The sequence below is a fragment of the Lithobates pipiens genome, unplaced genomic scaffold (genome assembly GCF_037356315.1).
Source record: "Lithobates pipiens isolate NorthernLeopardFrog02 unplaced genomic scaffold, aLitPip1_a1.2 Scaffold_8, whole genome shotgun sequence".
Classification (NCBI taxonomy): domain Eukaryota; kingdom Metazoa; phylum Chordata; class Amphibia; order Anura; family Ranidae; genus Lithobates; species Lithobates pipiens.
This window is the reverse complement of record NW_027507903.1, coordinates 41,143,682-41,158,905: the sequence shown is the minus strand read 5'-3', so window position 1 is coordinate 41,158,905 and position 15,224 is coordinate 41,143,682. Positions and strand designations below refer to the sequence as shown.

The 15,224-nt window shown below is 42.8% G+C and overlaps 1 protein-coding gene across 1 annotated transcript in view; it reads right to left on the bottom strand.

Annotated features, from left to right (window-relative positions):
- The window catches only part of RHCG (Rh family C glycoprotein), a 167,337-nt gene that overhangs the window by 92,629 nt on the left and 59,484 nt on the right, over nucleotides 1–15,224 (bottom strand). The window contains exon 2 of the mRNA XM_077472834.1: nucleotides 618–804. Within this exon, the coding sequence (XP_077328960.1) occupies nucleotides 618–804 (187 nt within the window). The remainder of the gene's footprint in view (nucleotides 1–617; nucleotides 805–15,224) is intronic.

The window sequence follows — 15,224 nt, the reverse complement described above, 5'->3', positions numbered from 1 at the left end:
GCCCCATGGAGAATGAGGCTGGATTGCAATTGCAACCCCTATAGGTATGCCCCTAGGGCCCATCTTTCTATTCATTCATGCTGTATCCTATCAGGCAGGCCCTTGCACTACATCAGGGCTGTCCAACCCATGGCCCCCCAGAGTTTAGCATGCAACCCGGGCCCATCTGGAGCAACACAAGGGATGCCATGCAAACAGAACAGCCATGATAGTCTACATTGATAAGCCAGGCAAATGCATGCCTGGAGAGATGCTGGGGATCCCATGCAAACATAGCTGATGGATGCAGGGTGTGTGTGTGTTTATGAGGTCAGCTGGTGAATTCCTTTCTGTGTCAGTTTTCACGTCTCACATCTACATACCATAAAGATATGAACTTTTCTATGGGACCCACCAGGGCTGAGGCAAGGCCTTGTTCTAAAAATCATAGAAAGCTTTTATTTTTCTGCAACAGTAGTACATTAATGGTGTATTGGTATATTTAGAAAAATAAAAAGTGAACTTAGTCTTTAAGACCAAAATACATGTCTCTGTTGTTAATAAACTCTGCTGTGAATCTTTCTGCTAAATGATGTTCCTTTGCACAATGTGTTAAACAACACTTTATATCTGCTCACCTTGATACGCTGACATGGATCTTGCCTTCTGTAAAGCTATGAAACCAACCCTGCATTAGAATAGCCCATTGTATTCCAAAAGCAGCAAGCAAAAAGTTGAACGCAACACTGCCAAAACCATATAGCCTCAGAAAGGTCATCAGGAAGCCAAAGCCAACAAAGATCATGACATGGACATCTTGAAAACCTAAAGTGGATGAAAAAAAATCACGATTAGACTTTTTGGTTCCCTAGACACTAATCGATGTAACAACTGCGCGAACAAGAAACTTTCCGTAAATAACCAGCTTCATGTAAATAAATACGTCAGCATTATCTAAATTCCATACTTAAGCTGGCCATAGATAGGTTAGAATCTTGGCCTTTTCAGCAGGGACTGGCCAAGATTCGAACCATCTATGGGCAGGCTGATTGTACGCAATTCGATTGATTGACTTGCACACAGCCAGCATGTCAGATTTCTAGCATGAAATTATTGCCAGCAGCTATAGCTGCTAGCAATAGTCACTGTGTTCTCCTGGCTGGGACAGCTACCCATGCCCCACATAAGGAGCTCCAATCCCAGTTGATGCTTTCTGAGGGGAAATGCGTTGGGTAGAGACAGCCGTGACGTCAGCATGCACAGCCTGCACTGCAGATGGCCGTGCCACCACGAGATTCTGTGCTGTTACCCAAGAAAATAGTCTAAGTGCAATCTTTTTTCATAACAATTTGTTTTTAACTGATAATCAGTCCTCCTTCCATTTTCACATCGACCTGTGAGCCCCGGTGCCTTTGACCATCTGGCGTTCCATACAGGCGGTAACACAGATGGATGCCTTTCAGCTGAGAGAAGCATATCTGCCCATTGACCCTTGGGGTCTGGTAAGCAGCTACTTTATTACCTAACCACTTGCTTACTGGGCACTTAAACCCCCCTCCTGCCCAGACCAATTTTCAGCTTTCAGCGCTGATGCACTTTGAATGACAATTGCGCGGGCATACAACACTGTACCCAAATGAAATTTTTATCATTTTTTCCCCACAAATAGAGCTTTCTTTTGGTGGTATTTAATTACAGCTGGGAGTTTTATTTTTTGCTAAACAAACAAAAAAAGATGCAAAATAAAAAAAATAAAAAAATCATGCTTAATAGTTTGTTAATTAATTATGCAAACAGGTCATTTTTCTCCTTTCTTGTGCACTGATGAGGCGGCACTGTTGGGCACTGATAGGCTGCACTGGTGGGCACTGATGAGGCGGCACTGTTGAGCACTGATAGGCTGCACTGGTGGGCACTGATAGGCTGCACTGGTGGGCACTGGTAGGCATAGTTAAGGCGGCACTAATAGGCACAGATAAAGTGGCACCGATAGGCACAGATAAGGCAGTACTGATGGGCACAGATAAGATGGCACGGATGGGTCGCACTAAAAGGTACCACTGATAGATGGGACTGATGGGCACTGATAGGTGGCACTGATAGGTGGCTCTGATAGGTGGCACTGCTGGGCACTGATGGGCACTGGTAGATGACACTGATGGGCACGGATATGTGGCACTGGGGTGTAGCACCATTGTTGAGGCACTGATGTGTGGCACTGTGGGCACTGATGTGTGGCACTGTGGGCACTGCTGGGTGGCACTATGGGCACTGCTGGGTGGCACTGATGGGGGGCACTTTTTTATTACAGAGGTGGCACTGGCAGGGGGCAGGTGGGCACTGGTAAGCTGGCCGTGATCGGGACTGATGTCCCGATCACGGCCGCCGGTGATCGGCTCTTTTTTTTCTCCTCGCGCTGTCAACGCAAGGAGGAAAAATAGCCGATTGCCGGCTCCGTTGTATCACATGATCAGCTGTCATTGGCTGACAGCTGATCACGTGGTAAGGGGTCGGGATCGAGCCCTTGCTCGGATCCGTGATCAGGCAAGTCTCGTAGACTTGCCGATCACAGAGCATGCCGCGCGCTCCCCTCAGGGGGCGCGCAGGCCGCTCGTGCACGGGACGACGTCAATAGACATAGTCCCGGCAAAGGAGGTCCGCGCTGTAGCCGTCATTTGGCTATAGCGCGGATCTCTAGTGGTTAAACACCATTATTATCAGCTCTAAATCAACATTACTTGGGACTGTTTGATTGTTTTAAGTAAAAATCAACATAGTTTGTTTTTGTACTTTTTTTGATTTTGCTTTCACTCGCCCATTTCCAATGTTTTTCATTATTCATTTGCATATGTGGGAAGTATTTGCATATGCCTTTGCAACATGGTTTTGTTCACATTGTGATATTTTTGATTAGTGTTTATATGTATCACTTTTTGATATGTATCATTATCTGTAGTGCACATTATACGTGATAAAGTGATTGTAAAGCTTTGTTTTTTGTTTTTAAATAACAAACATGTTATACTTACCTGCCCTGTGCAAGGGTGTTGCACAGAGCAGCTCCAATCCTCCTTTTCTGCAGTCCCCTCCACGCGGCGCTCCTGGCAAGTTCTCTTCTCAAGTGCCCCCTTCAGAGAGCTGCTTTCCAAGGGGACACTCGTGCAGGCACGCTCCCAAGTCCTGCTGCTCCGTCCATTGACACAGATAGCAGGACTCGGCACTGCCCCCAAGCTCCCGTGTCAGTAGATTTGAGTGACAGCAGCGGGAGTCAATGGCTTCCGCTGCTATCAATCTATCCAATGAGGACCTGGGACAGTGGCTGGAGCTTTTGTGCTCACCCCCCTTACTGGAATGATTGGGTTCAGGTAAGAAAAAGGAGGGGGGGGGGGGGGTCTGTGGCGCTGCTGCAGGACAAAGTGTTTTTTACCTCAATGCATTCTATGCATTAAGGGGAAAAACCGTGAGGGTTTACAACTTCTGGGCGCAATATTTTGTATTTCTGAGCTCTGACTAGCTAATCAATTTATTAAAGGGGATGTAAACCCAATTCATGAAATTTGAGCTGGGCACATAAATATGTAGTGTTTTCTTATCTCTCTTCAAAGCACTATATCCTGTAGCTGTCTCTTGCTCAGTTCCTCCGATACGGTAGCCTGGACTGTGTGTCGGGGGAGGTTGCTATAAATAGATTAGCAGACAGCTTGACTTGTAAAAACAGAGCTGTGAAAGCATTTTCCTTCCTCTGCCTATGCGGAGGGGGGTGTGTGCCTTTCCTCCAATCAGCTGTCACACAGTCAAACAACTGTTGTTGTCAGAACAACACGCCTACTGCTGCATGAGGAAGTGAAAATTCTTATCCGATGTAAAAATTCTAAAGAATATAGCACGATGAAGACAGCAGATATACATGTAAAACTTATGTAGGGAGATTTGTTTTATCTTTGTGTATCATCTGCGGCTGTTCACTTCACTAGGTATATATGAGGGTTTACATCCACTTTAACCATTTGCCAACCAGCCGCTGTCATTATACTGCAGCAAGGTGGCACGATCCTGAAAATTGCCATAGGTGTACGTCGGCTTGGGAACTCACTTTGGCCAGCGAGGGGGAGCCAATCAGCGTTTCCGGCCACCCACGATCATTCAGTATAAACAAAGGCAGATCTCTGTTCTGACAGGGGAGATCACACAGATCCTGTCTTTCTGCTAAGCAGGAAGATGGATCTTTGTATTTCTCCAGTTGCACATACAGTTAGAAAACACACTGAAGGAACACATTTAACCCCTTGAACGCCAGAATGTTAACCCTTTCCCTGCCAGTGTCATTAATTCAGTAACAGCGCATATTTTTAGTATTGTTCACTGTATTAGTGTCACTGGTTCCCCAAAAAGTATCAAATATGTCAGTTAGGTGACCGATCTGTCTGCCGCAATGTCGCAGTCCTGCTAAAAATCACTGATCGCTGCCATTAATAGTAAAAAAGAAATAAGTAATAAAAATGCCATAAAACAATCCCCTATTTTGTAGATGCTATAACTTCTTGCGCAAACTAACCAATATACACCTAAAGCAATTTTTTTTTTTTTACCAAAAATCTATAGCAGAATACATATCGATCTAAACTGATGAATACATTTGCTTTTTTTACATTTTTTGGGGAAATGTTTTATAGCAGAAAGTTTTTTTTTTTTATTCAAAATTGTTTCCATTTTTTTGTTTATGCGCAAAAAAAAAAAAAGAGGTGATCAAATACCACCAAAAGAAAGCTCTATTTGTGGGGAAAAAAAGGACATCAATTTTGTTTGGGTGCAACGTCGCACGACCACACAATCGTCAGTTAAAGCGACGCAGTGCCGCTTTGCAAAAAATGGTCTGGTTAGGAAGGGAGAAAATCCTTCCGGGGCTCAAATGGTTAAATATTGAGACAGCACACTTTATTCCCTTTTAATAATGTCACCAGCATCCCACCCAGCTAGGCCTGTGGCCTTCTGTCATGTGACAGCTTTTTGTGGGTTTGGCCAGAACTTTAGCTGATCACTATGGAGCATATATGGCTGCTCCCACATATATACAGTAGATAATTACACAATATACATATTAATACACATATACAGCTAAAACATAAAAAAAAAGACCTCAATTACTCATTAAAAGTTAAATGTGTGTTTGAAATAATTCAAAATGTGTTTCTGTCTTTATTGCTGTGCCCTCTTCATCATTATAAAATTATATTTGGAAGGGTAAATCTCTCCCATGTCTCCCCTTGAGTTATAGAGTTTTATGGAGATTTATTAGAGTAACTGAAACTTTAGGATATTGTCATGTTCCTTTTCCCCAAAAGCTATTCTTATTTACTTTATCCATTCGGTAGGAAACAATGTAACAACAATGGCCCCGATTTGTCAAGCTGTAGCAGCATCTAAGGCATGTTAAGTTCAGTCTCAACCAAAATTATTTCATGTCCGTTTAGCATACTATAAACAATATTATAGCTTGATGAAATACGGCAAATGTGTATAGGCAGGTTGCCTACTGCAAGTCAGTTTTGGCTACCCCCGGGCTAAGTTTGCAGGCTTTTTCGAACTCCGGCCTCAGGAGTCCCATCCTTTGTAATTGAAAAAGGGAGAGGGGTCCAGACCCCAGAGGCCATAGAGTAGAGTTGCCACCTCATCCCTTTAAACCCGAACACATATGAATTACACAGGTTCTGAGGCTAATTAAATGCAGATAAGGCAACAAGTGAGTTTAATTACCACCTTAATCAGCCACAGAACCTGTGTAATTAATATGTGTTTGGGTTTAAATGGATGAGGTGGCAACTCTACCATAGAGTCTCCAGAGAGCAGCTGATGAATCTCCAGGAAGATATACAACGTATGCACATCACCATTATGTAGTAAGGCTACTGGGACTTGCTGTCCGCTCCAAGTAACACCGACTTCTCGAGACACCGTTGTTATGGACTACTGCCATTCTGGACTTACCATTTATGGACTCTTCCTGTGCAGGTATGCTAGGGCAGCCGCAGTTAGGGTTAGTTAGGCAAAAGCCTTTTGCCTGTTAAAAAGTCTGTTGAGTTTTTATTTAGTAAAGTTTTTGAATCGCTATAAGCCTTGTCTGCAGTTATTCAAAAAGGTGTGCATGTTGGGTTTTGGCATATCAAAAGAACTAGGGTTTGTAAAGCCCCATACACACTTCAGATTTATCAAAACCATATAATATGAGGTCAAACCTTAGGCGTTTCAATGTGTATGCAAGCAGGCAGGCCCTTGCACTACATGGTTTTGGTAAATCTGAAGACAAAAATCAGCAGAAAATCTGATAGTGTGTATGGGGCTTTAATGCACCAAGGTGGTATAAAATAACATCACTACTAAATATCAATTTGGCAAGACAAGGAAGAGAAGGTAGTTGTCATGGGTAACCAAAGGGAAGAACATGCTACAAGCAACCAGTTTTGAGGCACAGCACCTGGTAAGGTGACAGGTCATCCGGTAGCAAGGGAGTCGGTGTACTGGGTCCCTCCCTAGCAGTCCATAGTAATGGGGAGCAGATTAACGTTATGAAGATCTAAAGGCCTAGTCATGAGGTAGGAGAATTAAAGAAGGTATAGAGCACACATAAGGTCTTCACTCTGTGCTTGTCGAGACCCCATACTGTTACTAGAAGGTAACAGAGGTACACTGGACTGGTAGAGTGGGTGCAAGCTCAGTGTTCGTCTGTATGCTAGTCCAACGGATGAAAACCGACGCTAGGGAAGCTATTGGCTACTGGCTATGAACTTCCTTATTCTAGTCCGGTCGTATGTCATCGTGTTCAAATCCATCAGACTTTGGTGTGGCCAAGCATGTTCGTTCGGAAAGTCCACCAGAACTCCACCGAAAGTCCGTCGGGAAGACCGTCGGACCTAGTCCGTCAAAGTCTGGTCGTGTGTACGCAGCATTAGACATCTGGGAGGACATAGCCCACCCCAGCACCCCCCTAGATCCATGTGCACGGGCACAGATGACTCTGCCCACATGTGTCTAAATGCATCATTTTAAAGCCTAAAGAAATGTTCAGCTAAATACGATACATTACGGGTGCATCAAACCAACGTCTTCAGTTCTGCCTTCTGTTGATTATCTTATAATTCCTCTTCTTTCTAGAACAACCACAGCCCGAGTAGAAAAGCCTGTCAGGGTATCAATGGCAGGAGAAGGACTCTATGACCCAGCATCTGTCAGGACACCAATAGCAGGAGAAAGGCTAAAGGACCCAGCATCTCTACCAGCACTTCACATGGGCCTAAGGAAGTCTGTCAGTGGCTGAAGTGGCTAATGCTATCACATACCTGATGCTGGAGGCCGATGGAGAGAGGGCTTCCATTGCGGCTAACTTCCAGACTCCCCTGAAAGTGAGAACAGGAGGAGTGAGGCTCAAAGTAGCACAGGTTGCCTGTGATGTTGTTTACAGAGGAACTCAGAAGGGTTTCAGATTTAGCTGCAGACAGGTGGCGCCTGTGAGATGTGGCAGGTCTGTAGTAGCACTGAGACAATGAGAAGTCAGTTCAAGCCAGAGTTCAGAGTCAGGAGGATAACAGAGCAGGCAAGGTCAGAGGGGGAGCCAAGGTCAGACACAGGAGAACAGAAGAGAATATCTGTGCACAAACTGAGGTCAGGTGAGGAGACTGGCAGGAGACTAGTCAAGGACAAGCCAGGTTGGTAGCAGAGAACTTTCAGGAACAAGGTTCATGGTACAAGCTGAAGATCAATCAGCAACTTCACCACTGACAAACTTCCTTATAAAGGCCCATGTGAAATGCTGGTAGAGATGCTAGGTCCTAGAGCCCCTTTCCTTCCATTGGTGCCCTGACAAAGCCTGTCTCCTGAGAGTGTATTTCCTATTATTTTAATAAATAAAGCAATGGCACCGTAGACTTTTCCTCAGCACCATCATGTCCAATGCAGGGCCATGACTAAGCCCCGGGGCAGAGCGAAACATATTGGGGGGGGGGGGGGGCATGGCCTGGCTGGAGCCTGGGCTGAGGCTGTCATACACATACACACAGGGTCCTGCAGTGATATGTGGCTCATAGATCATTTATTTTTCCCACATGATCTTGTGATCTTAGACCTTAGGATGAGGTAAAGGTAATCTTCTTTTCTATGTCCCCTAGACATAACTGCAAGGGAGAATTTTTTGGGGATTTCCTGGAGTTTGGCATTAAGAAAGCTTCATTCCAATGGTTTGGATTGCCCAAAGTACTACATTATGCATAGTAACAGATTCAGTTATAAATTAGTAAACTGTGATTTAACTGTTGCAATTGGAATCACATTAGTTTCTGCTCCAGGCTTGATTTTAACTAGTCTCTTTACTATTAAAATCTGCAAGTCAGGCAACATTCAGATGCTGGACCTGCGTGCAGGTGTGCCGTTTTTCAAAAACGGTAATCAGACAATGTTTATACCTAAACTTTTCTTTATTGGTTTTGCTACAATAATTGTGGTCCTTGAACACATCATAAAATGATTCTAACCTCCACAGTTATGTCACCTAAGTTGGGCACTGCCTTCATTTGCGCAGTTTTTAGCATGCTGTTCGCAGTCAGGCCCCGTTCTCACATCAGCGTGTTGTAGCTTGAAGCTCCAAAACACTGGAGGACAAAAAAAATCAATTATTCTCTATGGAAATGGTTCACATCTCCACTCCAAGTTGCCTGAAGCTCAAAAAAGTTCTGGAGCTGTTTTTTTGTAGCTCAAATCGGTCAGATTGTTGTGTTTTTTTTAAAGCGCTTTCTGTGCCATATAAAATGTATGGCAAACGATTGATTCAAGCATTTTTGAGCGATTTAGTGTGTTTTGTCATGAGGTTGGAGCAATTTTTTGCTCAAATGCAATAATTGAATGAAAATAAATAATAATAAAATGAATAAATAAATAATTCATAAATAAATAATTAAAATAAATGAAAAAATAAAATCTATTAAAAAACAAACAACCGTTAAACCTAATATTAACCCCTATCCCTAACCTAACAAAACAAATACACAATAAGTGCATAAATAAATAGTAATAAATGAATTAATTAACTCCTAGCCTTTGAACACCAGCCCTTAAAGTATTACTAAACCCAGAGCCCTGCATTCATTTTATCTGGTCTCTCACAGTACACAGAACATGGAAATGCAATCATTTTAGTGAATATAAATTGCTAAATACCTTTTCTCAACAGCTTTATATAGCAGTCTTGTGTCTTTTATCAGTTTGAAGTCAAGCACTGGTTAAAGCTTGTAGGAGGAGTTTTCTGACTGTGCTATGAGACTGCAAGACCCCTGACTCTCTGTCTGGATAGTGCTGATTGGCCCTGTGCTCATCCCAAAAAAATAAAAAAACCTTTCTAGCAATACACACCAAACTGAGCATGTGCAGCCTGACTCCATAGAATCTGTGCTATCAGAAAATTATTAGGAGTCAGTGGAAGGAGGGGAAGATTAGAGTAGAAAGGATCAAACAGCCTTTTCACACAATGTGGGGGATTAACCCCTTTAGATTCCACAACGAGTATAACAAGCATGCTTTACTGCATATACAGACTGATTTTACTGTTGTGGGTTTAGTAACTATTTAACTGTTTACAAATAAAGTAAAAATAAATAAATAAAAATAAATAAATGCAGATTAAAAAGCTGAAAATCATAGCAACAAATGATGAAACAGATGATATTTTCTCTATTGGCTAATTAAAAAACAGCAAAGCTCAAAAATGCTTTAAAAACGCTGTACACAAACACGCATACAAAATCAAGAGATGTCTGCATCTCTTGCTTCTGTATGTGATTTTTTTTTTCTTTTTGCAGATTCTGTACTTTGTTTAAAATAAATAGGCTAGGCTGCAAAAAAGAAAAATGACCATGAACAACAAATTTACTTTAACCACTTGCCGACCAGCCGCCGTAGCTGTACTGCGGCAGAACGGCACGGCTGGATAGAATACATATAAACCGAGGAAAAAAATTGTTTTTTTAGATATATATTTTTGGGGGATATTTATAATAGCAAAAAGTAATAATATATTGTGGGGTTTTTTTTCAAAAATTTTCTTTGTTTATAGCGCAAAGAATAAAAACCACAGAGGTGATCAAATACTACCAAAAGAAAGCTCCATTTGTGGGGGAAAAAGGACGTCAATTTTGTTTGGGTGCAACGTCGCATGACCACGCAATAGTCAGTTAAATTGAGTTCAATTGAACCGAATTTGGAAAATTTGAATCGATTCAAACTCGAATAAACAAAACAAATTCCAAAAACAAGTAAATAAATTTAACTAATTGAATTTTTGTAAATAACAGATCAAAACGTTTTTTTTTCATTCTGCGCATGTCATTGTCTAGTGCCAAGCATTAACACTATACTTATTTAGCACTTGAACATTATAAAGAATAAATTATTATTATGGCCAATTAAATTAATTAACGCCAAAATGCTTGACGTGGCTATACGCGCCTAAACACGTTACACACATGTACAAGTGTCAAGCCCTTTTTCTGCTAAAATGATACTGCCAGAAGGAAAGGCACCCAGGAGAGACAGAAAAGCATCCAGTGTGAATGAGGCCTACAAATACTGCAAGAGAAAGCATATTGCTATAAATCCGTAAAAGTGTGCCCTATATGTCTATCATTTCAAGTACCTACTACGTGACTACCCAGGGCTACTGTTAGAAATCACTGGGCCCCATAATGCCTAACTGACCCCCCCGATATGGTGGTCCTCCTGCAGACTGGGATGGAGAGGGGACATGGTGGTCCTCCTGCAGACTGGGACCCACGGGGCCCCATAATGCTTAACTAATCCCCCTCAGTTGTCACCTCTTGTATCTCTTGACCTTTCCTCTAAGATTGTAAGTTCTAAAGAGCTAATTCCTCCTATATTAAATTGTATTGTAATTGTACTGTCCGCCCTCATGTTGTAAAGCATTGCATAAACTGTTGGCGCAATATAAATCCTGTATTATAATAATAATAATAATATCAAATGGTATGAATAAAATCCTTATTATAGGACATATTTACAGGCCCCCTTCCCCCGCTCTCCATCCTGAAACATCCCTTGTCTGCCTGCAGCAGCTTCTGGAGGGAGAAGAGAGAAGAAAAGGGAAGCCAGAAACGCTGCATGTAAAAGGAGCGCACATGGGGGCCCGGAAAACAGGGCACTGGGTAGGTGGATGCTAGCAGGGCCGGTGCTACCACTAGGAAAAATAAGGGGCACTGCTGCCTAGCACACCCGGCCACTGGTGTTCGTACCCTCTTCTCTCTGCAGCAAGCAACTAAGTCTCAGCATCAGCAGGCAGCCGCCGCTCCGTTCTCACATAATGTCAGAGGCACAGCGACGGTGGATGACTGTGTTTGTCTCTTGTCTCCCAAATGAATGGAATCAAGCAAACATTCATTGATGGGCGCTGGTGTGGCTGCATTGATGGGCGCTGGTGTGGCTGCATTTGATGGGCGCTGGTGTGGCTGCATTTGATGGGCGCTGGTGTGGCTGCATTTGATGGGCGCTGGCGAGGCTGCATTTGATGGGCGCTGGCGAGGCTGCATTTGATGGGTGCTGGTGAGGCTGCATTTGATGGGCGCTGGTGAGGCTGCATTTGATGGGCGCTGGTGTGGCTGCATTTGATGGGCGCTGGTAAAGGTTGCATTTGACGGGCACTGGTGGTCTGCATTTGATGGACACTTCTTTAAAAAGGTGGGGTATACATGGGCAGGGCCAATGGGGGGTACGGCAAAATGAGGTTTCGCCTAGGGTGTCAAATATCCTTGCACCAGCCCTGGATGCTAGAACTGATCGACCTACAGCATAGGGGGAGGGGGGAGGGGACAGAATAGGATCAATGTCTGCAGTAAGACAGTACAGCTGGCCCTCCTGCTCAGCAGGTGTCTGGGTCCCCCCTTTTGAACTGATGGGGCCCGGGCCCAGTACAGGAGTGCTGGCTGTACTGCCTTATCAGTGGCCCTGTGACTACCTATACATGACAGTAGGTCCACATACAATTGTAACATAGAACACAAGTACAAAGCATATCTTATATGTTTTAGTTTACTCATTGCTTGAATGCCCACCCAAACAGCACACCTTACTATACACACGTGACAATATGGGACATTCATGCTAAAATTACAATATCATACATATAGTAAACATGACCAATCACTTTTTCAGGAAGAGTTCTCAATTTTTGTAGTTTACTTCCACCTACAATGAATATCTAACAGCACATACAGACTTAATTTACTCAAGCAAGACACTGCATACAAGGTGAAAGGAAGGTGACCAAGGACCTTAGTGGTTTCTACCTCAAAGTTCTGATAATCATCTAGGATGGTTGTGTTAAGCACAGCAATCAGTAGTTAGATATTAAATCATTAAACACAATTCAATTACAAGGTAACCCTGTTTAAAAGGTAACAGGTCAGAAAAATTTACATGATCATGTGCTGCATATTATATATATATACATATATCCACATATACACACACACACACACACACACACACAGGATCTCACAAAAGTGAGTACACCCCTCACATTTTTTGTAAATATTTATAATATCTTTTCATGTGACCACAAGAAATGACACTTTGCTACAATGTAAAGTAGTGAGTGTACAGCTTGTATAACAGTATAGGTTTGCTGTCCTCTCAAAATAACTCAACACACAGCCATTAAGGTCTAAACCGCTGGCAACAAAAGTGAGTACACTTATTGGGCGCAATTAGCCATTTTCCCTCCCCGGGTGTCATGTGACACATTAGTGTTACAAGGTCTCAGGTGTGAATGGGGGGCAGGTGTGTTAAATTTGGTGTTATCACTCTCACTCTCTCATACTGGTCACTGGAAATTCAACATGGCACCTCATGGCAAAGAACTCTGAAGATCTGAAAAAAAGAATTGTTGCTCTACATAAAGATGACCTAGCCCTAGGGTATAAGAAATTTGCCAAGACCCTGAAACTGAGCTGCAGCATGGTGGCCAAGACCATACAGCAGTTTAACAGGACAGGTTCCACTCAGAACAGGCCTCGCCATGGTCAACCAAAGGAATTGAATGCACGTGCTCAGCGTCATATCCAGAGGCTGTCTTTGGGAAATAGACGTATGGGTGCTGCCAGCATTGCTGCAGATGGTTAAGGGGTGGGGGGTCAGCCTGTCAGTGCTCAGACCATATGTTTCACACTGCATCAAATTGGTCTGCATGGCTGTTGTCCCAGAAGGAAGCCTCTTCTAAAGATGATGCACAAAAAAGCCTGCAGTTTGCTGAAGACAAGAAGACTAAGGACATGGATTACTGGAACCATGTCCTGTGGTCTGATGAGATTTGGTTCAGGTGGTGTCAAGTGTATGTGGTGGCAACCAGGTGAGGAATACAAAGACAAGTGTTTCTTGCCTACAGTCAAGCATGGTGGTGGGAGTGTCATGGCCTGGGGCTGCATGAGTGCTGTCGGCACTGGGGAGCTACGGTTCATTGGTTCATTGAGGGAAACATGAATGCAAACATGTACTGTGACATACTGAAGCACAGTATGATCCCCTCCCTTCAGAGCCTGGGCTGCAGGGTAGTATTCCACCATAACGACCCCAAACACACCTCCGAGATGACTTGCTAAAGAAACTGAGGTAAAGGTGATGGACTGGCCAAGCATATCTCCAGACCTGAACCCTATTGAGCGTCTGTGGGGCATCCTCAAAACGGAAGGTGGAGGAGCACAAGATCTCTAATATCCATCAGCTCTGTGATGTCGGAGTAGTGGAGGATTGGAAGAGAACTCCAGTGTCAACCTGTGAAGCTCTGGTGAACTCCAGAGGGTTAAGGCAATGCTGGAAAATAATGGTGGCCACACAAAATATGGACACTATGGGCTCAATTTGGACATTTTCAGTTCGGGGTGTACTCACTTTTGTTGCCAGCGGTTTAGACATGAATTGCTGTGTTTTGAGTTACTTTCAGGGGACAGCGAATTTACACTGTAATACAAGCTGTACACTCACTACTTTACATTGTAGTAAAGTGTAATTTCTTCAGTGTTGTCACATAAAAAGATATAATAAAATATTTGCAAAAATGTGAGGGGTGTACTCACTTTTGTGAGATACTGTTGTAGTAGTGTTTTCCAGTCAACAGTAATCAGAACTTTGTTACAGGGCTTGTTGGACCACTTTTATTTAGAAATAAAGTTCCTTACATCAGAGATTTTAGCTTCATAAATCCTTAAATCCTTCAAAGCTTCACAGGTGAAGGACAAAACAATACCAAGACTCCTGGCTCCTTCACTTTGCATGCTCAGATCAAATTTCTACATCAAAGCTATTGGCTACTAGCCTGAACGTAGTCCCATCGTAACGAAATTACGTCATCACGTTCTGAAAGATCGGATTTTTCGCCAACTTTGTCCGACCGTGTGTATGCAACAGTTTCGGACAAGATCCGACGGACAAAATCCGACGGGCAAAATCCGATGGATTTGGTTGTGGAAATCTCCGACCGTGTGTACAGGGGCTAAGACTACATATCCCATCATTTCTATCACCATGCCTAGTACCATGATACCTTCCTACCATAGGACATTTCTATGACACTTAGCTCCATCTAGTTGTCTAGGGTCAATCACAAATAGGCTATTTCTTGGCTGGTCAAATGCTAACATTTGTTTTGTTTTTTTTCACTTTTACTGGGTGAATTGCTATGGAGACGTTTTCTTCTATTCACCCAAGTGAAATTTCCTTGAAAAAAAAGGACTTTGATTACATGGACATATAATATTTCTAGGTTACTTCCATTATTAATGAACTGAGTTTCAATATTCATAAATTCTTGATTTTCATACTATTCTGCTGCAATAGGTATACATTGTAGCTGATTGTATTGCTTGTCAAATTATATTGCTTCAATTATCACAACGTGAAAATGTAAAATAATATTTCAGCAATGAACATACTTACTTGGGTATCTATAGTAATAATCATTTTCAATATCACTGCTGATGTTATGAGTCTTCATGTATTTTTTCCAATGGGGATCAGCTTCTATATCATAGCGAACAAAAGCTCCAAAAAGGACAATCATGATAATCTCGAAAGTCATGCAGATAATCGGCAGCTTCCATCGCATATAGGTATTTCTTGCCATCTTCCAGCCAGTCTTCTAATAGGAAGACTAGATAGAGCTGCCAGTCACTTTTGCGTGTTAGAAATAAAGATATACT